This window comes from Neomonachus schauinslandi, chromosome 1 (assembly GCF_002201575.2).
Source record: "Neomonachus schauinslandi chromosome 1, ASM220157v2, whole genome shotgun sequence".
Lineage (NCBI taxonomy): Eukaryota > Metazoa > Chordata > Mammalia > Carnivora > Phocidae > Neomonachus > Neomonachus schauinslandi.
Window position 1 is genome coordinate 44,119,662 of NC_058403.1, and position 26,159 is coordinate 44,145,820.

A 26,159-nucleotide genomic window follows, 5' to 3' on the forward strand; every position below is an offset into this window, starting at 1 on the left:
GACTGCCTGAAAGCGCAGATATTCTGTTTTTTCCTATATGTACATACTTGTGATAAAGTTTAATTTCTAAATTAGGCACAGTAAGAGATTAACAGTAATAATAAAACAGAAGAGGGCGCCTGGGTGGCTCAGTTGTTTAAGCGACTGCCTTCGGCTCAGGTCAAGATCCTGGAGTCCCGGGATCGAGTCCCATATCGGGCTCCTTGCTCAGCAGGGGGTCTGCTTCTCCCTCTGACCCTCCTCCCTCTCATGCTCTCTGTCTCTCATTCTCTCTCTCGCAAATAAATAAAATAAAATCTTTAAAAAATAATAATAATAAAACAGAAGAGTTATAACAATATACTGTAATGAAAGGTATGTGAATGTGTGCTCTCTCTCAAAATATTTTATTGTACTATATTTACCCTTCTTGTGATAATATGAGATGATAAAATGGCTATGTGATAAGGAGAATGACGTAGGCTTGTGACACGCAGCCTCAGGCTACTACTGACCTTCTAACAGCACGTCAGGGGGACCGTCTGTTTCTGGACCATAGCTGACCACAGGTGACTGAAGCCACAGAAAGTGACACCGTGGATGAGGGAGGACTAGTGTATGAAGTGTTGAGGGTCGTACAGCTACCTAACATGTGGGGAGATAGTGACTGAAGTCAGAAAAGTGATCTGAGCAAATTATACTCAGGTTTTTCTGAAACACAGCTTCAGGCAAGGAAACATCATTGTGCGTGTCTGGGGAAAACTGTCCAGCAAACAGGGGTCATTTCTTAGTGGATTTATGATATGGGCCAATTTTTGCCCGATAGGCTACTTCTCTTGGAGCAAAGATTTAGTTTCCCTAAGAAGCAGGCAAAATTATGCAACTAAAGGCTACGAATACGAAGAGAAACACACACAAATGAAAAAAAAAACCTGCCCATCAATTGAAGTTGATCTCTAAGTCAAAGCAGAAGACCGTGATGAGAATTAGAGTGACGTAATCCTAAAATTATTAAAGACAATAGTATACACATTCAGGAGGACCCTCAAAATACTTTAAAATATCATGGCATAGGCATCAACCAGATAGAAGACTGTTGGCTACAGACCATTGATACGGCCCCCATAATGTGTGCCTGCTGCATGACAACATTTCAACACCAGGTTTTCCTCTTTTGCTATCCATCATTTTGCCCACACTTACCTAATATAATTTTAATATTCAGAAATTACATGTTGCTGAATTTCAATACTTAGTTTTTGAAATTAATATTACATTTTAGGTCTGTTTCATATACACTGTACCATGAATTGTAAGTTAATGCTAACAAAAATACTAGTTGGTTACCTAAACTCACCTTGCAAATGTATAAACCAAAAGAAACTGATTTTTATTGACATACTGCTTTCCCTATAAATAGAATTTAGAAAAAAACAACAAGATTATTTAGCTTATCACATTACATTTCAAATGAAGTATAAAAATGTGGCAAAGATTTGCATTATTCATCATTAATAATAATCAACTATTTTGTTTACAAAATCTTTGAAATACTATTCACTTCTGTAATATATATAGAGCAATGCCATTTGGCTTGTTAAGGAAGTAATCACAAAAATCGAGGAGAAAAAGTATAATATGCATTGAATGCCTTTGAAGGTACTGTGAGAAAGAACATGATGTAGAAATTACGAGCTAGCAGCCAGTACGAGAAAACACAGGCTTTTCCTCCTCATGCAGTCAGTGATTTGTAAACAACAATTACTAACTAGAGAAAATGAGAGGAAAACACAGAGCTCAGCCAGGTGTTATTTTACGTCAGTGATTTACTCTGCTATTTGATCAATGATGAGAACAAAATCACCCATATCCTCAGGAAGTCATGAATGTTTCAAAGCAGCTGTGGGAACACCTTGCTACTTGTCCTAACAAAGACTACCTCCATCAAGGAAGAATCAAGATTTATTCCTCTTGGCTTCAACCAGAAACAATGCCAATGAATCTGCTGTTGCATCACATTATTTCTTTAATGAGAGAATAAAAGCAGTTTTAACATTCCATTTCTGGTGACTTGGCAGGAATACACTTGCATCCTCCTGAATCAGTTGTGACAGGATCATTCAACATTCCCTCAAGTGGCCGGCAGTATGAGTACTTTCTCCCTTTGCATAGCTTCTGGAAATACACACACACACACACACACACACAACACACACACCCCCCAAACGTGTGAATATAGCGCTCACTTTCAAAAAGTAAGACAGAAAAGAAATCCCAAACACAGCTTTTTAAACATTTTACATCTAGACTTTATAGAAAACATAGAATTTTAGGGTTTTAGCCTATAATATCTATGGAATCTAGCAGAATTTTACTGATCAAGATGTGTTAAACTGTGGCTAGGGAAAGTGAGAGCACAGTTTGGGGTGGAGCAGGTACAGGGATGAGGAAGATGCCTTTAGAATTAGTGAAAAAGCAGTTGATCTTGGGAGCACTCTCAATCAATAATCAAATAACTCAGAATATTTTGGTTTTGCTTTCATTGCTCAATCTGAATACTTTTTTTCAAATAAGACAAATAATGGAAAATATTGAAAATTCAAAAAACTAACCCAAGATGCATTTTTACAATTGGATATTATACAATTGGATATTATACAATTAAATTATAGCATATCTGTTTTAATCCACACCATATGTTCAAACTCCTAGCACTTTGCATCTTTACTTATATTCTGGTATTATTACATGGTATTATTATATGTTATATATATTTTTTTACATTAATGTACCCTCATAAAATAATTGTCATATGCATGCAGTATATGAATCAATTGAACAGTGCTCCTTTGGTACCATCAGGGATTTATAGAACAAAAACACAGAAGGCAGGACAACTGTCTGATAAGCCTTGAAACAAGATTTAAACAAGTTTTGAATGAAAGATATTCACATGAAAGGTATCTGATGTGTTTGTATGGCACTGTACTAGGTCCTATGGGAGGCTCAGATCCTGAAATCCTGAAATCACTGAGGTACAGTCCACAAGTACCAGACTTAGTCTGGAGTCTGCTCCTTACATTTTATGTAACTGTGAGTTGCTTCCTGTTTGAGCCTATGTCCTCACTTTTAAAATTTATTTATTTGAGAGAGAGAGAGAGGGAGAAAGACCACAAGCAGGGGAAGGGGCAGAGGGAGAGGAAGAAGCAGACTCCCCACTGAGCAGGGAGCCCGACGTGGGGCTCGATCCCAGGACCCCTGGATCATGACCCGAGCCGAAGGCAGACGCTTAACCGACTGAGCCACCCAGGCGCCCCTGTCCTCACTTTTTTATTTATTTATTTTTATTTTATTTATTTTTTTGTCCTCACTTTTAAAATAAGAATAATTGCACCTACAAAGTTACAATGTGTATTAGGAGATATATGTGAAAGAGCATGAGAAATTGAAAAGTGAAGTATAATATATTATATATTCTATAAAGAGGAATATCAAGAACTTATGGTAAAGGCAGTCAGTGAGGAATAAATAGTAAATCTTTTAGGAGTTCAGACATTAAAATCAATTCCATCTGAAGTCATTAAAGAAGTCTTAAGCTAGTCCATGGTTCTATCTTAAGGGGAAAAAGGTAAGTGCTGCAATTTTATCTTATATTACGAACAATTCCTTAAATATGAATCTTTCTTCTCAAATTCCCAAGGTTATCCATGAGTTGTTTCACAGCCCCAAAATGGGACTGAAATTTTCTTGTCTGTTTATGTACCTTATGTGTCCAACAGCACAGAAAATGATTTTTTTCTCTTCTTGAGACATCCACAAGCAAATCTATAACATTTTTAAAACTAATTTTCATAAAACTTCATGGTTTAAAATACTTTGGAAGCCAATGTTCTTTCATCTAGCTTCCTCTGCAATTTTGTATCATCATATAAATTCAAGGATGACAAAAATACAGGGAAAGACTAAAATTTCATGACTCCTCCATAAGCTACATGTATTACTTTATGGTCATAGCTTATAAATCTATTCATATTTGGGTTTAACTTTTTGAAATTTATGAACATTTGAATTATATGTCTTTTAAAGATTTTATTTATTTGAGAGAGAGTGAGAGAGAGCACGAGTGGGGGACAGGCAGAAGGAGAGAGAGAAGCAGACTCCTTACTGAGCAGGGATCCCAAAGCAGCTTGATCCCCGGATCCTGGATCCTAGGATCATGACCTGAGCCAAAGGCAGCCACTTAACTGACTGAGCCATGCAGGTGCCCCAACTTTTGAATTATATTTTTGAAAACAACTTCAGAATATTACATTAGTTATCACTAAGATTAATTAGGCTTTTTGAAATAAAATTATATTCCTTTTCAAGTAGTTTCAAAAGTTATGGATAATATAATTTGTTAATGTAATTTAGAAATCAATAACTATTGATCAATTGTTAGATTTGTTTCTGTTTTTCTCTTATTATATCTAGTTTTCCTAAGCTAGCATGAGAAGCCACTATTGATAGCTAGATGAGATTCCATTTAAAAATGTATATATGCATATGTATATATATTATGCATATATATGCATATATATTCATTATATTTTTAATAGCCCAAGGTTCAGTTTTATTCAGAGCAAAGGGAAAAAAAAAAGCTTTTGATCTAGAAGAAACTCAGCCATAGGTTTGGAATCTGTACTCAGACTATGCATGCACTGGCAACAATATTCTGCTAATATAATTGATTTGCCGCTGCATGTATCTACTGTTTGTCTAATGTTAACAGTTTTAAACAGAACAGTTCAACTAGTATTTAGAAGAGTCCTTCCAGGGTTAGTGTCAGCCACAACCTTCTGCTTCTCTTCGTACTGGTGGTTCTCTTGGCCTACCTGGGCTTCCTCTTCTTCAATACAGTTGTTTTTGATATCAAAGGTCTTGCAGATCTCCTCATTTATTTTCCTCTTGATCGTATTGGCAACAGTCTTATATGTCACATCAAGAAAACCTTTGATGTCTAAGTATTTTCCAGCCGGAATAAGTTCAAAAAGCCCCCTTGGTTAACTTCCAAAAATCTTAGTCCCAAACAAGGATATCAACTATTTGCTTTTCTTTGTTCTCATCATCAGGCTCAGAATGAAGGTCATCTTTGTGGTAGGTGCACCACCTAATGACCTTTTTTTTTTTTTTTTAAATATTGCTGAACTAATATTTGGTAGGGAAACTAGGTCATCATTTACTTCATCGTCCATTCCCAAATCTTCCAACATGGTCTTGATAGTTAAACAGTTTGGTTATACAGTAGTTACACAATTTAGTTATACAAGTTGGAGATATCTGCTATTTAGAATTATTTTTTGAATCATAGGATTCATGCTGATTTATAGCTTGTTTTTGTCACTTTAAACATTAAACTTATTTTCCAGTGCCCTCAGATCTATATCATTTTTAAAACAACTTCATTAAAATCTATTGTATGGAGTTCTTTCAAGTGTCCAAACTTTTTGTTCTTAAATGTAGCAACAAAATTTGTAGAACCTTATCCATTCATTATATAATTTAAAGATTTATGTTTTACAAGTTTTATTACTTAGGTGCTTCCTTTCTACAATATTAGTTAAAATTATTTTAGTTGTTTATGAATAAATGACTTTCCTGGTCATTTTTTTTTATGGTATTTAAGTGGGCTCATTGTTTTTCCTATACCTGGAACATGATACAAACTTTTTAAAAGATTTTATTTATTTATTTATTGGGGGGTGGAGCAGAAGAGAGAAAATCTCCAGCAGACTCCGTGCTGATTGTGGAGCCTGATGTGGGGTTCAGTCTCAGGGCTCTAAGATCCTGACCTGAGCCAAAATCAAGAGCCAGCCACTCAACCGACTGAGTCACCCAGGCGCCCCCTGATACAAAGTTTTTGATGAATATCTGGGGCCCAGAAGTTACAAACCATTTCCAAATATAACTATAATATTGTATTTTAAATCTACTTAAATAATTTTCATATATAATGTATATAATTGTACAGTTCAAATAATAGTACTTTTACCCAGAAAAATTATTAGAAACCAGGATTCCTGACTTTTATATAATGAAATGTTATGAATAAGGAAATTGTTTGAAGTTAAGCTGAGAAGGAACACATTCCTGATTTTTCTATAGAGCCAAGCCAACTTTCTGAGATTCTGATGAATAGCATATGCTAAATTCCTAGAAAATACTGGTACAACATATACCTTTTTAGTGAAAATTGACAGGTAATAATAAGTTCAGCAGAATCTCAGACTGGTCTAATTTGAGGATTTTTTTTTTCTTTATAGTTCAAAGAAACTGCATTTTATAGCACTTGTCATATAAACAATTTCTCAAACATCCCTGGAATGATATAATAGTCAGTAGAGGGTATGATATAAATTACTATAAATAGCAGCCTAAAGACAAGCTCAACAGTGAGCACATTAAATCAGCCAGTCATAAGACTAATAAAATAGAAATTAAAAAGGCACAGATAATGCTGAAAAGAACTTTAAAGATAATGCTTCAGGTCTTACTCTATATAATTAAGTGCTGACAGTGCTGTACCACTTTAAATTATTATAATCAAGTGATTTTTCACTGTGGCCTCCACAGGTAGTGAGAGTTTTCAATGCAAATATTTCCACAATTTTTCACTAGTCTTGTCAAGCTACCTACCAGCATCACATCGGCATGGTAGGAAGAAGTAGAGTGAGCAAGCTTTGTGTTACATGATGTTAGTATTTCTTTGGGAAAGACTTTTGAAATTCAAAGACTTTGAAATTCAAAGCTAAGGACATTTTAAAATATAGAACAATCTTAATTTTGAGAAAAAACTGGAAAAAATTAGTCCTATGTCACCAATAACTTAAGGAAAGAGGAACATCTCTCCCCTTTTTAATAAGAAAGTCCGAGAAGTGAGAAACCTGACAAATTGTAGGTTAAGTAAGGAAAATTTTTAGGACAGAATATACAAAATATTTTTTTCAAAATGTTTTTAAAATAAACAGATTGAACACTTTTTTTAAATTAGTAAATATATCAAATGAATAAAGTAATTAAATAGATGTGTTTTTATCACTGTTTTAGAAACTTTTTTTCTTAGAAACTTGTTTTTTAAAACCCACTCACTTTCCTTACAGAACTATAAATGTATCCCAAATTAAGGTTTTTTGAAGTGAATCCGTTGAATCGTTGAATCGTTGTTAAGTTTCCTATTGTTACTATAGCATATTACACAAATTTACAATCTCAAGAACAGATAGTTATTATCTTACTGTTCTGGGTGTCAGAAGTCCAAAATGAGTCTTACAGGGATAAAACAAAGATATCAGGAGGGCTGGTTCCTTCTGGAGGCTCCAGCAAGAATTTATTATTTCCCTCTCCTGGTTGCTATGGGTTGCCTGCGTTCTTTGGCTCACAGCTTTCTCTTCTGGAGACAAGTCACCTCCTGCCTCCTTCTTATGACACTTGTGATTACATGGGGCACACCTGGATAATTCAGGATCATCTTTCCATCTCAAAGTCCTTAGCTTAATCAGAACTGCAAAGTCTCTTTTACCAGAGAGGAACATTCACAGGTTCTGGGGATTCGATGTGAACATATTTGTGAGCCATTATTCATCCTATGACAGCTGTCATATGACTTAGCATTCCACAGTGTTATTCCCAGGTATAGGAAAAAGACAGAAGTTAGAAAGAAAATAAAGCATCAATTCTGCTTTAAGTATGACATGCATATTTCAAGCTCATAACCACATTCCAACCACATGGGGAAAGACGGTAACAATATATATTACCATTAAACTCTGATTGCAGGGGAAACATCAAAAGAAAACACATGAGGCAGATACTGTTAGGCTATATTATGTTGTATAAAGCACAATATATTTAATAAACATTTCCAAAACAAGATATAGATTCAAAAATAGTTTGAAGTATGCTCTCAGGTTTCAAAAATGTCAATTAATATGATAAATATCACATTTACAGAACTTCACAAGTAAAATTACAGTATTGATTACAGCATATCCCTTTCTTGAGCATCTGCAGAATGAAGCACTCTTACCTGTTCTTGCTTTGCAACAATACCCATTGGTTCATTAGCAAAGAAAAAGGGAAAATCATAGTCTTAAAAGTCTGTTCCGATTTGCACTTTCGGGTGTATATTATTTATTTATTATTTTATTTTCATCCCATTATGTCATTGATTATATTTCCCCTAACACGCACACGCACACACACACACATCTCTCTAAAAAGAAGCACAGGGAAGAAAAGAAAGGAAAATAATAAAGAAAAGAGAGAGACACTGAAAAGCACTAAAAAAGGAAATGAAGAAGAGAGGAAGGAAGGAAGGGGGAAGGAAAAGGGATAGGAAGAAGAGAGAAAAGAAAGGAGAGAAGAAAGAGTATGATAGATGAGCAAAAGTGACGAGTTAATTCTATTAATGCTAAAGGTAAGAACCAGGACCGAGGTTGAAGTTACAGGAGGAAAACAATGATTCCATGTAAGAATTTTTTAACAACTAGAGATTTTCAAAAAGAAACAGGTAGCCTTATGAAGTGGTGTACTTTTTACAGCAACGGTTGAAGCAAGAAGTGGATAATCAGCAAACAAGGATATGCTGAGGGATTTTCTGCATTGTTAAAAAAATGTATGAAAAGACTTACAAGGGAGACAAACCATAAGAGACTCTTAATCTGAGGAAACAAACTGAGGGCTGCTGGAGTGGAGGGGGTGGGAGGGGTGGGGTGGCTGGGTGATGGACACTGGGGAGGCTGTGTGTTGTGTAAGACTGATGAATCACAGACCTGTACCCCTAAAACAAATAATACATTATATGTTAATAAAAAAAATCAAAAAAGAAAAATCTATTATAGTTCTATACAGTAACAATAAATAATCTGAAAACAAAACTAAAATATAAAAAAAATGACTTACAAGGTCTATCCTAGTACTAAGATTCTACTATTTAACATTCACTGTTAAGATTTTCATTGTCACAAACACATGTGTGTAGGAGTATGCTCTTGCTCTCCCTATATCTCTCTTTTTCACCTAACCACACACACAATTAAATCGTAATTAGGTGCAAAATAACTAATAGAATAATTTACTATTATTTCAGGTATTTCCGTATAAGCATTAGAAAATAACACTCATCCTAATGTGGATAAAATCTCCTTTGTTCACTAACTCCACTATGTACTTATTTTGCCATGTAATTCTTGGTAAACTATTTGAGATTCAGAAAATGTAGTAATCAGAAAGGTTTGTATTAAAACCATTTTCAAAAATGTGGTAATCTATTCAATAATCATTTATTTTGAAGGTCAAAGCTAAGATTTTGAAGGCTTAAGAAAGGATGTATATCAGAAATACAATTCTACTGAAAACTATACTGAATATACAATTCTGTACTCAGGAAACATTGCTTGAGCCTTCAAGTCTTTCAGTTAGTCTCTGATCTGACAGACTGCAGAAGATATTATTTCCCTATTTATTTCCTTCTCTGACTTTTTAGAATCAGAAGTAAAAATCAATAGTTGCCCTCTATGTTCTAAAATTAGTTTTTCTCATGTGGAGGAATAAATGTGTTTTCCCTTTTAAGTTTGTTGGTACTACAGTGTTGTCACAATATGCCAAATTCAGACGTTACGTAAATGGGTTATTAATAAAACAAATTTATTAAGTATGTTCGAAACAAATTCTTGAGGTTTCATGTATTGAAGCTATATTTTAAAATAAAATTCCATACGGTGCTAGCCTCCTCAGAAAATAGAAAATGCAGCATTTGGGGTGTATATTGACCTATAAATTGCCACATCCTCTGCTTTAACTCATTAACTGTTTAAAATGTGTGGCTGGTGTATATTGTGCAGCTCATTTCAAAAGCAATATATTAATAAACAGTATGGCTCAGAAAATCCAAATTATGTAAAGCACTTTTCTCTGTAAAATAATTTAACAAAATAAAAAATGTGTGCATAAATTGTGAAAACTCTAACAGGATAATATTGGAAACTTCAACATTAGAGGAATGATCTGATAAAGCATAAACATAATTGAATATTTTATCCATCAAAGTAATAATTATGAAGACTATATCAAAATATGGAATAGGATTTCAAATATATGGTTAAAAAACAGAATTATCTAAAATTATGTATATTTTACAACTATGTAAAATATGGATATTTACATATGAAAGGGATGTGCAAAAGTGAAAAGATTTTAGAGTTTATATAGTTCTTGGACCCTGAAGTCCATGTATAAGTGAAGATCTATAACTAGATTAGTTAGAGAATGGTGTAGTAAGTAGTACTTCCCAGGGTAGTTAGGGAATGGATTTTCTTTATTTCTATTTTATGGAGGAGGACTCATAAAATCTGTACCTTTACTCTTAATTAACCAGTGGAGAATTAGAAATAGAAAAGATAGTACCTATTTGTTAATCAATAGTCATTCTAATATGCTGCCATAATTGAATTTATTATCAGTTTTGCAAGGATTATACTATTTGACCTTGAGTGCTAAATAATTATGTGGCAAGATGTAGTATACTGGTAATATTATTGTTTTATGACATTGTACATTAAACTGAAAATTAACCATAAGATTGTATACATGAAAAGGACATTTTCAAAAATTGTAATGAATTGATATATTTAAGGCAACTTCTAATTTGTATGATTGACGTTAAAATTATAATTTTTCCATAAAACTCCATTTAATACATTATTATACTATAATTCAAAAACATTAATGCAATTTCCAACAGGGATAAATTTATTAATGGTAGTTTCTTAGTAGTGAATATGACTCAATTTAAATAGTGAATCATCTAAGCATTTTTCATATTTACCATGCTATCTATTTCTGTTTTAGCTTATAGAACAAACTCTTCTATCTTTTAGCAACTCATTTTTAGAAATATATTTTAATGCAACAATAATACTTTCATTGAACAGCTAGAAAGAGTTTTAAATATAATTTCTAAAGTACTTATTTCCTTAGGAAAACCAAACTTGTCATTCTCATAAATTTAAGAAATACTTTATCCCCGCAATATAAAGGGAACATTTAGAAATAAAATACCAAACTTAATACCTGAGTCTTTCTTAGAAATGTAAAGTATATGTATTATAATCATAGAGAATCAGTCTTTTCAAATTCTATTCTCACCTGCAATTGGTTTATTTGAATAGATTTCTGGAAATGCGTTGGAAAGACATTATGAGTTCATAATGATAATTCTAATTTGAGTTTATCATTACAGAGTTTTTACATACCTCCATTGATTTGATATCTATATCCCCATTTCCCATAGAAAAAACAAACCGACCTAGTCCTCAATAACACCAAAATAATTACTCATTTGCTTTAACCCTCAACATACACAGATTCAGAATTACTATACTAATATAACCAACAACAATATCATTACTAAAAACAGTTTCATAATTTTTACAGGTTGTTTTTTTTTTTAATCCTTAAAATTATCTCATTAGGATGTATGCTAAGTTACTATGCTTTAGAGTTTTAAATAGTTACTCTTGGAGGCTGTGCCTCAATACACAGGTTTCTTTCATTTTTCTTTGCTTTTTTTGTTATTACTTTTTTAAGGGCTAATTTGTTTTCTAAGCATTTAACTATTTACAGGGTTCCAAAGTAAATTTTCAAGGGAAGGCAGATTCTGAGACTTCTATCTTGCAATTTTATAGTGTCCATCCTATTGTCTCCCACCCCTGAAGGTATCCATGGTTATCATTTTTTCTATTCTTGGGTTTATCCTTACATTGTTTTTTATACATTCTTCCCACCTTATTTTTTTCACTTAAAAATGTATTCTGAAAAAACTCCATTATAGTTTTTATAGATAGCCATAATTTTCTGGTGGATGTAGCATAGTTTTTCAACCAGTCCCTTTTTGACGAACAGTTAAATTGTTTCCAATCTTTACAAATAAATCTCAGTGAGTAGTCTTGTAAATATGTCACTTTGTGTTCAGTGTATCTTTGGGATAGATTTCAAAAAGCCCAAGTGTAAATGAACATATAATTTGCCTTAAATTGTCGAATTTCCCTTCATGAAAGTTGTACCATTTTGCATTCCCACCGACAATGTATTAAAGTGCTTTTCCCTATAGCCTAGTCAGCAGAGCCTGCTGTCAGATTTTTGGATTTTTGCCAATCTGCTTGGTAAGAAATGGTATCTCAGTACATTTCACTTATATTTCTCTTTTTATGAATGAATTTTAACTTCTATGTAAAAACCTGTTGTATTTAAAAATTAGAATACTTTAAAATGTATATATCTATGATATATACATTCTAGGGAAATTTTGGAAGTTTAGTGCAAGATTAGGTTAGGATTGGGTTGTTAAAACAATTTTGTATAGGGGAAAAAAGACATGATGCTGAAAATAAACTTCAGAAGTTAAATGTTTCAATTTTATTCAAATGTCACAGAAACCATGCAAAAGAAATAATTCTCATGTTGATATGCAATAATTTATAGTTAAGAAGTTTGTGATTTAAACTTTTATAAAGTACTAAGACTTTATAAAGTACTAAGTCTTGAGGAGAAAGAAAAGCCTATAAATGATTGTGTAATTGCAGAGTATTTTTCTATAGCAGACTTAGATTGGATAAAATATAAGATCCAAGTGTATTGTACTTCATGTCATAACATAAAACCAAAGCCAGTTTAAAGGAAAATGTCCTCCACTAACAAAGACTAAGATGATGAGTTCTGGCTCTCATTCTTGGACTATTTGAGTTTTTCCTATGTTCCCTAGTAATGTCTCTAACTATATTTTAATACTTTATTTGGATTAAATAGAGTAGCTCCTAAGGCTTTCTTATTAATCTGATATCAACAATTGCTGTCCTCTTCAACAAGAATTATATTTTCCTTGGAAGACAAAATATTAAAGAAAGGATTCTGGAGAATGATTCCTGACAATTAATTCTTAGTTATTTTCTTTCCTTTCAGCACCTTCCCTGATAGGTGTGGTAAGGAAGGACTGGGCATCCCAAAATAGCATTGCCCTATCATGGCAAGCACCTGCTTTTTCCAATGGAGCCATTCTGGACTACGAGATCAAGTACTATGAGAAAGTAGGTCTTATTTGGAGCTTCCTAAAAAACTACATATACATATATATGTATATATGTATATTTTGAGCATGTTGTTATATTATTTTACTTTAAAACCTGTTCTTTGACCTAACTTCATACCTATTTCTTTGAAAACTTTCTAATTTACTATTATGCTTATACTTTCTTAATTAATTTGTTTTGTTTTATGTCAGATTATAAAGTAGAAGACACAAGGTGTTCATTTCTGTCATGACTTAATATAGGGATTTTTCCAATATAGTAAGAGGCAGTAACTCCTTTAGTTTATAGTTTAGTTGACATAACATTGTTTCTACAATTCACTCGGAAGACATGGTAAAATGGAATTGCTCTAACCTAAAGAGAGAGTTTGTGTAGCCCATATTTTTTGCCAATGAGTTTAAAGTTAACAGTTCACTATAATTTGGAAAGGATGATTTAAGGGATAAATGGAAACAGCTGGTGGTTTAAAATTTTTCTTTACATTTAGGTCAGCTGTTTTACTTTTTTAAGAAGCTAGCAAGATATATCTGGTTAATAAATCAACTTCATTTTAATTTTCATTTTTGTCATTTTAAAATCGTTCTCAGCTACTATATTTTCCCCAAATTATATACTTCCTTATCTTTATTGTATCCACATTCTTCCTTATGTTTTTTCCCCTTATTCCTCACTTTTATGATACTGTGCCTGTAGACATTGTCACAGACTACATAACAAGTCTGGTATGTCTCCATTGTGCAACTACTGCTCTGGAATATTAATAAAGGGAACATTAAATTTTTAAAAATAAGGTAAAAATCATACGCAATTTCTAGTTGTATAGTACGGTAAGAAGGAACTTCTTGCATTTCTGTAACTGACTAGAAGCAAAGGAACATCACAAATAAATTTTTATTTCCTCTGAAGAAGTACAAGACAAGAACAGAAATGGAACTCTATCTTTTTCTACTCTATTGCTTCTGAGCAAATATAAGTTTGAAAAAGGAGAGGTAATTCAGTAGCCTGCCTGTATCCATTTTTGACACTCCAGTAATTTCAGCATTATGTAGTCAATGAAAACTGTCATTATGAACCAGCAGGAATAACTCCATAGTCTAAGAAAGGGGAAATTGACTGAGTTTTAATTGAATTACAGATTCAGCACATTAGCCAAGCCAGCATGTGCCAGAAATCCTGTTGAGCTATCCTTTCAAATGTTACAACCTCTAGCACGCTGTCACAAAATACACATATTTTCTGACTACTCATCTAGATAGATCTTTAGGTATGCGGAAATTCTCATTATTTAAAAAAGCAATGGGCACATATATAAGCAACTTTTCAGAATGAGAATACTCCTCCATGTTTTATGAAGGCTGTATTTTGTACACAGAAAATCATTCTCATTTTATAGTCATTTATACTTCGTATGTTTGAAGATGAAGATAACTTGCAATATTTCCAATTAAGGACAAATCATACAGATTCTGTAAAAAGGGAACCATATTCATCCAATCAAAATTTTAGAAATCAATAATATCCTGAAAGATGGTAATTTACATAATTTCCGTGTTTTAATGATAAAATAGGTAATGTTATGAAGGAGTCTATTTTGTAAGAAAATGGCAGTTTTGCTAATGAAGTTACTACACATGTAATAAACCTGGAGTTGGAAGCCAAGGATGCCTATTTCATGTTCTGATTGTGACTCTCATTATGCCTGTGGCCAAGAAAACTCAGTTAATCTCCCTATGTTTCACACTTCACATTTACAAAAGGGAAATGAAGGTATCAACTCTTCAAGTAGGTTGTAAAGATTGATTTTATAAACAGACCTAAAGATGAAAAGCACACTAAATCAGTATTAGAAATCATTTAATTTAAGAAAGAATTAAGGAAATATTTGGCATATAACATAGAACCAGTATACAATAGCATGGGGATTGTATACAAACTAAATAAAAATCATTCTTTTCATACGTAAATACATAATGTATAGGCAACTAATCAACGATGTTAGAATATCAAACCTTTCAGAGTGAGCATAAAATGACTGATAGGATTAAAACTGTTTCCAACTATGGCTTCATACGGTAACTGTGCATTTTACCTATAGGCATCTATAACATGATTTCTGCTTTCAAGAAAATATTTTTATAAAATTTATAACTAACACCTTACGATAGAACTCTTAAAGTGCTAATTTCCTTCTTTATTAGGAACCTAAATACTGTTCAGTAAGAAAAGCAAGATACAAAGAAATATATGTACAAATATATGATCCTAATATGGAATGCAAATACCCCACTCTATATGTGTATGTATATATGATTATATAAATATAGAGAAATATGGACTGGAACAGAGTGTACACCATGCTGTCTCCAATGTTGCTTGTTGAGTGGGAGTGGCATGGGGGACTGAAGTACATGGATGGAGGCAAGGAAGAGAGAGGGAAGTAGCAAGCATAGATAAATACAGATGGATGGATGAAGGGATGGATCCAAAATAGCTTTGCTTTTTGTCTTCTGTCTAGTTGCCCTTAAGCAAACCCTGAGACAGGATTTTGTAAGCAAGTGATTAATTAAGAAAGCTCCTAGGAAAACCGGTAAAGAATGGGGAAGCAGGACTATGAAGAAAATGCCAGTCAAACTCAGAGTGACCAACGGGAGCTCTGGAGTATAAATTACATCTCACAGTTCATCCTATGGAGATCAAGAAGCTGAGCTACCATACTCTGGCTCCAGGCAATCATTGGCCACATGTCCTAATGAGGTGTACAGAAAAAAAAAAAAGTCAGCAGCACTTCTGGTTCTCTGCAGTGGCTTTAGTAACCCACGTTTAGGTCTATAAAGAAGGTGCCAGATACAAGCCTTTACAGTCAAAAAAACAAACATTGGGGGGGTGGGTAGGAGCAGGAGCAGATAAAGGTGATCCAAGGGGGTCTGGTGGTGCACCATTAACTAAGGTACTTCTGTGCTCAGGGAACTGTGAAAGAATTTTAAGCCTAGGCTCATTATAATATTCATGTTCTCTTCAGTCTTTAATATTGGTGCTTCAGTCTTTAATTTATGGGATTTTATACCTTCCATTTCCTTTTAATCAAAGTTACTCTGTATTGCTAACTCATAATTAACCCACAAATAATCAATATTTATACCATTCTCTCAGGAATTCATGCTGTTTTATTATGTTCTCCTTAAGAGCATTATTCTATAAATTAGGAAAGAAGTTAAGCTGCTTAGAATGTGAAGTGTCCACAAATATCTGAGGTCAAACAACATACTGTTGTTAGCAGTGACCTTTTCTCAGGGAATGTGTAGTATTAGAAAAAGGCCCTGCCCTGGGTGTTCAAAAACTCAATTTTGGCTCAGATCTTAATTTTCTTAGTCCTGTTTCTTCATCTGTAAAAAAAAAAAAAGGTCTAGTAAGATAATCTCTAGTTCTAGCTGTTTCAAAATTACATCCATACAGTTTATAGATATGTTATCCCATAACTCAAATAATTGTAGTTTTTCATTTATGTCTACTGAAATTAAATGCACACACATTTAAAAAAGTACTTTACCACAGGGAACAGTATTCTTCACATTATAATTATATATAAAAATTAAGACCCTATGTTGTCTTCTGTGTGTGATGAGAAGGGTATGGAGAAGAAAACATACTGCTTGTTGATTATAACTAATTAGATATTGTCTGTTCGGTTAATTATACCCCCCCAATTCTTAGTTACTTTTTTCATACTCAAAAAGTGTTTCATTTTTTTACACTCAAGTGAATACACTTTGAACATGAAAAGGCACTTAAAATAATGAAGAAAGTCAGGTATGTTACCAAAAAAATCCTCTTTCATATTTACCTACTAACAAAGTAAAGCCTACTCATGAGGGAACTGTTAAAAAAAAAAAAAAGACAAATTAGGTGATACAAACACGTTTTATTTAACACTTCAGGAAGTGGACAGTCTCAGAGAACTGCAAAATGGGGCAGAAGGCAGGAAACTTTTATAGGTTAAAGACTAAGAACAAAGAAGAGAAAAATTGAAAATATCTGATTGGCTGAGGCCACATATTTAATCTTATTTGGGGTGAGAAGGAAGGAGGAAAGAAGTGTAGAGTTGGCTTGGCATTTGGGGACTGGCTAACTGGATATACTGTGTTTTTGATCAAACAGAATTTACAGGGATACAAAAATCGTATTCAGTTTGCTGGTGTGGCACCCCAGGTAGGAGCAACTTCATCTTGGGCCTAGAAAGTTATTTCAGCAAAACTAAAACATTATCTGCTTCCACCCCCTGTGTCTCCAACTATAAAATTTGCAAACCCTCTTGCAGTCACAAAATATCTAAAATTCCATTGAATATCAAACATGCCCTTTCCTTATTTCTACTCTTCCCTCTCTCTTTACTCTTTTTGTTCTCATTCTTGATTTTTCCTCTCCTTTTGTCCTCTGCCCAGGGCATTTTTCTTTCTCCTGCTTCTTTGTTCTTTTATTATATTTATCAAAGTTAGTCTTTTTCTTTTAAAGATTTATTTGAGAGAGAAAGCACAAGCAGGAGGAGCAGACAGCAGACTCTGTGCTGAGCCAGACACGGGGTTTGATCTCATGACCCTGAGATCAGGACCTGAGTCAAAACCAAGAGTCAGATGCTTAACCGACTGCACCATCTAGGCACCCCTCAAAGTTAGTCTTGATTAGAGTCATTTATGTGTATATCTGACTCTCTCACTGGTTTGTGAGCCCCTGAGGAAAGGAGACCATTTCTTGTTTGTCATTGTCACCCAACGCTCAGTCAGTGCCTAACACTGAAACGCTGTTTGCTTTCAGTCGGATTCTAAATAAATTAGTAAAAATCTTCTCTTTCTTCGGAACTTATTCATAGGAAATTGAGAGAAGTCACCCAGCCACTGTGAAATTACCCCAGCAATTGAAAAAAAAAAAAAAAAAAAACAGAGAAAGAACACCAGAACTTTGTTCATAACAAAGACACATACACATGTGTCCATCAGCTAAAAGGATGTTCTGTTAATAAGTAGAATGTAAGTCCAGGAGGGCAGGGATTTCCTCTTTACTTTCAGATCCTCAGCACCCAGAAAGGCACACAGTTAATAATTCATCGACAACAATAGTTGGCTAGTTACATGCTAGGTACTTTTAAAAGTGTTTTTCATGGATCAAATAATTCAATCTTAATAACAGCGCTTTGAGATAAATACTATCCCTCTTCCCATTTTACAGATGAGGGAACTAAAGCACAACAAAGGTGTGTAACTTCATCAAAATCACACAGCCAGTAAGTGGTTGTCAATGCTGGCCTTGGTACTTGCATCACAATTGGATGTCTCAAAAAAGTCAGTGCTTTCTGCTGATGCTAATTTTCTGGGTTCCCTGAGGCCAAACACTTCATTACTTTCCAATGCCCATTTTGCTCTGTAAAATGGCAGCGATAAAACATACCTATTTCATCAGGGTGCTGTACAACTCCACTAATTACCAACTGGTATCTGATTTTGCAAACATGAATCCCACATAACAGTTCATTATTCTTATATCCAGTATTTAAAGACACTGTGACTGGTAAAGTCTTTTCCATAAAAGTTCTCTTATTAATTTTTACCAGAGTCAGCAGTTTTTAGATTTTTGTTCAAGAGAGCTCATCATGAGAAAGGAAGCATTTCTTTTGTCTACATGGGCAATATTATCTATGTAAAATACTCAATTACTGTATCTGCCTTTGTTTCACCTAGTTTACCAATAAAGTACCTATTAGTTTTGTATAAACTTATATAATTTCATGTCATGAGAACAGTGTATTGTTTAAAAAAAAAGGTGAGGGGATTTGTAGGAAATTTTTAATTATGTGAAGTATTTTCATCTCCCAGAGGTGATTTAAGGTAGCCTCTTTTGAGAGAATTTTACATTCATGGTATCCTTTATGAAGTCATATACTTCTCAGTACCAAACTTTATACAAGCCTCTTTCTTTCTCCCCTCCTCTCTTAGTCTACTTTCTCAAGATAGTTTTCCCCAAGATAATAATTCAATAAATATTGCTCTTTTTTCCTAAAGATATATAATCAGTAAATCTGCATCTTTATTTGATTAAAATTATATGAAGAAATTATTGAAGAAATAATCAACTGAAAAAAGAAAAAAAAACCTTCCTTTTTAAAAAAAATGTTCAATGTACATTCTTCATTTTCTTTTGTTGTATTTCCTTCACTTTGGTGTTTGCCCAAGGGAAGAAGAGAACTTTCTCTTCACTTCCATGAATGCTACTCTTACCTCCATCCACTCATTAGGTACAGAAACATATCACCTTCGTTCTTTGCACACTCTTTCCCCTGTGGCCATCTCTAACTTGTACATTTTTTTAAGATTTTATTTATTTATTTGAGAGAGAGAGAGTGCAGAGTGAGAGAGAGAAAGCACGAGCAGAGGGGAAGGGCAGAGGGAGAAGCAGACTCCTCACTGAGTGGAAAGCCGTAGGTGGGGCTTGATCCCAGGACCTGAGTGGAAGGCAGGTGCTTAACCTACTGAGCCACCCAGGTGCCTCTAACTGTACATTTTGCAATCTAAATGTAAACTTGTGTGTAAACCTAAGTGTGGCTATTACACAGGAACTAAGGAAAGTGGGATTGAGGAGGGCGTAAGGATCAACCGGAGTACACGAGGAACTTTTTGAAATGTGGACAATGATTCAGTTGACTAGAAGTGAGTTGGCAGCATGGATAAAGATTTACATTGAGAACAGTTTCCCAGGGAAAGCTAGCAGTGCTGTTCCTAGGACCAAACTTTGAATTTAAGTCTTCAGAGGCCCTGATTCTCTGTTACCTCACTTTATCCAGTGTAGGGAGGGAAAATAATCACAACCCTTTAAACATACTCATGAACTTAAACACTGCACCATCTTTAACTGGCTAAGACCTCTGTAGATGCTATATGATGCATATGATATTAGAAACTAAAATATCAGTTTGAAGCAAAATGCAGCAAATAAAGGACCAAGTCAGTTTCAGATGCAATCGAGTGCTTCTAATGAAAATCGGCAAATCCCTGAGCTGTTAAAGAAAGTGTTGTGTTCTTTTTTTCCCTTTCTTTTTCATAATCCTTATTTGTTGTGATGTCCACCACAGAGAAATTGGGTATGAGCATTTGGTACTAATTAAAACAACATTACCTGATAGAAAATGGACAACAAGGGAATTTACTGATACAAACACTCATTATGGAAATTCCATGGCCAATTTCCGTGTTGTGCAGCAAACACCACACTGCCTAGAAGCCTGTCTAGTTTAGTGAGCCCAGGGAGTGCCATGGTGCCTGGAGCAGAGATTCTCATGAGAGCAAGCCTGGGACTAGTGCTAGCACTGCCTCAAAAGCAGCATCTGTATGGTTTTCACATATCAAAATAGAAATTTAAAAGATAATGGCCACTATTCCATCAAGCACAGAGTCTGTATGCACGTGGAAATTACAAGTGTCTACTAACTATTCTAGCTTTTCATTCTCTCCATCTTCCTAAGAGTTATACTATCTTTATCCTTTGTTTGCTTTGAAAAACAGATTCATTTGAAATGATAGAAGCCAGGTTTAGTATGTGAAAGTTTTGGTACATCCAAAAAAAGGAAAAGATTAAGTGGGGAGAACTAAGTACTCTTAACTATACTCCATTCAAAACTTTAGAATATACCTCAATATATAGACTGAAATGAAGGTTATAAACATAATGAGTGTCAAAAATGTATGTTCTGTTTCCAAGAACAGTAAAACAATACTCCCTACATCATGCTCAAAGGGCCTGGGATTCTTTCGGCTAAATACAGTCACCAGAAGTGCAATCGCAGCCTGATGTTCTTTGTGCTAATAGGTAAGGCTACACATTGATTAACCACTCTTCTGCCAACTTGCTGTGTTACATTTCAACCAGCTTGTATTTTTCTATTATATTTTCATTCCTTCAGAAAATCCCTTCTGAGGAATAACAAGGACATAAATTCAAACTTCCTCTAAATTTCTGATCTAGTTTGGTGAAAATCAGACAAAAATCTCACTGACAAACACCAATTTTTCTAATGTAATGTCGTCTTGAATTCATATTGCATTTAGCCTTCAAAGAACTAATCTTCCATTAGTGGAAAATGTAAATATAATGTTGCTACTTTTGAAAGTTAAATATACAAGTCGGACATCTAACTTCCCATCCTAAAATGATGAAAGATTAAATACTACTATATAATGCCTGTAGGTAAATCTTGCCAGATTTTCTAATATAAATTGCAAGCTAAGAGCTGCAATTATATTGTGTTATCTAACCCTTAGCAAGTTTTTCCTTGATCACTGGCCTTATTAAAATGTTGACTGAATCATATTCCCTGGGGAGGAATGTAAGATTTGCTTATTTTAAATGCAGTTAAGGAAATACAACCATATTTTTTGCCTGTTCTTTAAACAATTACAGTGTGGGACCAGAAGTACAAACATAATTACCAATTCATAAATTTACCCTTTCTCTTCTGATACTCTACTGCTACTCTCTTTCATCCAGCACGTAATAAGAAAATCTACCCATTGAACATAGACGCATTTATTTCTTCTGAAGATTTTGAAACCTGTAATTATATGAAGGATCATGTGAAGTTATCTTGAGCTATTTCCCATAAAAGATGGGGTAGCAATTTACAGAATGCATTGTTTGGCTCCGTCTTCCTTGAGGGATTTATTTAGGGCGACTTCTAGAGGAAATATGGACCATTCAGAGGGTAAGGCAGAATAGTAACTTTTCTTGGTAGCCAATCAGGAACTGGGGGGGCTTTCCTCTCAAAAATAGCTTACTTCAATAAATACTCTTGTGGAAGGTGTGTATGTGTTTTTAAACCGTGCATTTTTTAAAATTTTATTTTATTATGTTATGTTAATCACCATACATTACATCATTAGTTTTTTTATTTTTTTATTTTTTTAATTTTTTTAATTTTTTTTAAAGATTTTATTTATTTATTTGACAGAGAGAGACACAGCGAGAGAGGGAACACAAGCAGGGGGAGTGGGAGAGGGAGAAGCAGGCTTCCTGCCGAGCAGGGAGCCCGATGCGGGGCTCGATCCCAGGACCCTGGGATCATGACCTGAGCCGAAGGCAGACGCTTAACGACTGAGCCACCCAGGCGCCCCATGTTTTTTTTTTTTTTATTATGATATGTTAATCACCATACATTACATCATTAGTTTTTGATGTAGTGTTCCATGATTCATTGTTTGTGTATAACACCCAGTGCTCCATTCAATACGTGCCCTCTTTAATACCCATCACCAGGCCAACCCATTCCCCACCTCCCTATAAACTGTGCATTTTTAAGCACCATTTTTATTAGGCTCTGTAGATTTCAAAATATTGTAATATTATAAAGAAAATTCAACCTTTTTATAAAAATTTTCCATAAGAAATACATGAGTTGCTCTGTGCCTCTGCTGCCTGACTTGATTTGCAGATTTTTTACTGCCAGAGGGGAAGTCTAACGTTCAAGATTTGTAGTGTATCCAGAGTTAGGAAACCAGCCTTTATTTACTGCAAGACCAACTTTTGATTTCAGTTGGATAAATTAGAAAAATAAAAAGGAGTTGGAAGGTAAAATGTTTGCACATTTCTGATTCTTGAAACTAATTTTACAATCTTGACTAAAGGTAGAGAACAAAGTCTTGGAGTTAATAACTAAATTAGATTATGAAAAAAAACAAAACAAAAATAATACTAACATTTACTGAATACACTACCTATACTAACTCATTTCAAGACACGTTAATTAGCTGTTGGCTAAGGAGAGACACTTACCTACTTCTGGAATACAGCTTAGATTTTAGCCTCCAACTGGCCACTTAGTAAGAAACTGTAATAAAAATATATTTAGCTATTGATAAAACATTAAAAGTGACTAAAGTATTGTTTATTTTATTTTTCTTCTATTCCTTATTTAATTTTTGGTGTCTCTTTGGTCACTTCATCCTGATATTTGTGAAATAAAATATTTGACCCGTAAGAACAAAAGTGTACTATAATTTAAAATCATAAAGCAATTGAAATGAAACTGAACGGGGTAGTTCTATCAACTCTGCCTCTAACTAGTTGCAGACCTTGGACAAGCCCTTAAACTTCTCAATTTCCCTCAGCCAAATTGAAAATGGCCTTATGATATTCTTTTAAAACTCCCTTTCAGCTCCTTGACAATCAAAGGAAGTAATACTCTAGTCATAGTGGATTTTGACAGACCTGTGCTAGAATTCAGGTTTTGACACTAATTAACTGAATGACCATAGCAATTATTATTTCCCTAAACTTGAATTTCCTCATCTGTTAGGAGAGAAATGATAACAACCAAATAAGCTATTATGAAGAATAGATTAAACAATACTTTTTTTTTTTAAGATTTTATTTATTTATTTGACAGAGAGAGACACAGTGAGAGCAGGATCACAAGCAGGGGGAGAGGGAGAGGGAGAAACAGGCTTCCCGCGGAGCAGGGAGCCCGATGCGGGGCTCGATCCCAGGACCCTGGGATTATGACCTGAGCCGAAGGCAGACGCTTAAGGACTGAGCCACCCAGGCGCCCCTAAACAATACTTTTAAATATAAATATTTATATAAATATAAACTTGGAAAGAATAGGCATTCAATACATTTACCATACTAAAATTGGTATTAGTTAAAATATTAGTACAAGTTTGGGTTTTAAATGGCTTCAGTCCCTGCACTAAGATCCTTTAAATATTTGTTACCCAAACAGAATGACATCTTATCCAAACAGCACCAAAAGGATTATTCTGTTCTATAGATGATATGGTAATGAGCCAAACAGGTATAAAGACTGTAGCTATTACACTATGTAGTAAACTACAGAGCAGAACCAGTTCCTACATTTAAAAAATATCATCCACATTAATGTTAACCAGTTGATACTATCCCATAATATTATTGTATTGTCACTGAAGAAGTTTTAGTATAAGCATATGATAACATTTTAATTTGGAAATCACAAAATCAGTTTCTTTTTTTTTTTTAAGATTTTATTTATTTATTTGACAGAGAGAGACACAGTGAGAGAGGGAACACAAGCAGGGGGAGTGGGAGAGGGAGAAGCAGGCTTCCCGCTGAGCAGGGAGCCCGAAGTGGGGCTTGATCCCAGGACCCTGGGATTATGACCTGAGCCGAAGGCAGACGCTTAACAACTGAGCCACCCAGGTGCCCGACAAAATCAGTTTCTTAACACGTGAATTTACATACTTCTTGAACTGTAAAACATTTGACATTAAATAAGAAACATAAATTTTTGTCTTACAAATTAGATATAAATGTATAGTAGTATGGCCAGAAACATAGAAAAATAGTTGTATTATGATTATGCTTTCCAAATATATATTAAATAAGTTAATGACAACTTAAGCTATATTTTGATACAGGATTCTTGCTCTTCTGTTTAAGGCAAGTTTTTTATATATGAGAACTATCCTTTAAACATGATATTCTACTTATTTTGGCAGATTTTATTATTTCTACTATCTAGTTGGGGTAAATTACTCTAACGTGTCTACCTTTTCATGTCTTCCCTCATGGTTCTCATTTCTTCTTTGTCTTTCTTCTTACTCCGTAAAGGCCAAAGTAGATTATGCAGAGGATACGTGGCAACCAAACATTCTCTTTACCTCATCTACCATCCTTGCAATAGCGTCTTCTCTTTTTATTAATCACTTATGAAAATAGGTATATATCAAAAAGTAGGCAATATTATGGTAAATAAAGATTTCATTTGCAAAGGGATTTCCAAACTGAAAGCATAAAAATCCTCTTAGAATTATAGAATTTAAAAATATGAATGGTCATTAGGGCAAATTTAATCTAACTTTGACGTATATTAGCATGCTAGACCCAGAATAACTGTGGCTTCTGTGACATCCAAGACCACAATACAGGTATCCTGAATGCAAGGCCAGCTCTCTTCTAATATTCCATATTGTTTCAGAAAGCACCACCATTTGGAAGATGTTATTTAATAGGCTACCCTTGTAGGAAAAGATACTGAACATTAACCTCATCTAAAGATCAACTGTATTAGTTTTCTGTTACTATATAACAAATTACCTAAATGCTTAGCAGCTTACAATAATGAATATGTATTCATTATTGGATCCACAAAGTATCCAAGAATCAGAAATCCAGGAGTGGCTCAGCTGCATGGTTCTGGCTCAAGGTCTTCCATGGGGTTGTAGTCAAGCTATTTTGGGCTGCAGTCAGCTGAAACAGAGGCTAGGGAAACTTTCCTCAAGCTCATTCATGTGAGAGGAAACTTCAGCTGCTCATCAGGTGGGCTTGATCACATGTAAAAAAGAGGCAATATCTTTTATAATCTAATTTTAGCAGTTACTATCTCCTCTGTCATATTCTATTGGTCATACAGACCAACCCTGGTAAAATATGGGAGGGGAGTGCATAATGGTATAAACACTAGAAGAGGGGGATTGTTAGGGTGAATCTTAGAAGTTGGCCACTGTATCGGTCTTCTTGGAAGGATCTGTGGTGCTTTAATTTGGCTTCAACAGAAAATTGTCTGTGAAGAAATGCTATGTAACTATTCTGAAACACCATGTCTTTGGGGGGTGGATTTGGAGGGGGAAATAAACCATGAGAGACTGTGGACTCTGAGAAACAAACTGAGGGTTCTAGAGGGGAGAGGGGTGGGGGATGAGTTAGCATGGTGATGGGTATTAAAGAGGTCACGTACTGAATGGAGTCCTGGGTGTTATATGCAAACAATGAATCACGGAACACTACATCAAAAACTAATGATGTGATGTATGGTGATTAACATAACATAATAAAATAAAATAAAATAAAATAAGAACAACCATGAAAATTATGAAAAAGATTATCAAGGAAAATAATTAATTAATTAATTAATTACTTAAAACATACTCTAGATCAATGATATGGCCATTTCATTTTTTAAAATTTTCTTAGAAGATTATACTATGCTGTCCAAAATTAAACATATAAAAGCCCAACTTCATACATATAACAGATCTCTTT

General features: G+C 34.1%; 1 protein-coding gene across 1 annotated transcript in view; it reads left to right on the forward strand.

Moving 5' to 3' along the window:
• EPHA6 (EPH receptor A6) overlaps positions 1-26,159 on the forward strand; it is an 827,849-nt gene that overhangs the window by 510,248 nt on the left and 291,442 nt on the right. Inside the window, exon 6 of the mRNA XM_021687948.1 lies at positions 12,976-13,100. Coding sequence (XP_021543623.1) covers positions 12,976-13,100 — 125 coding nt within the window. The remainder of the gene's footprint in view (positions 1-12,975; positions 13,101-26,159) is intronic.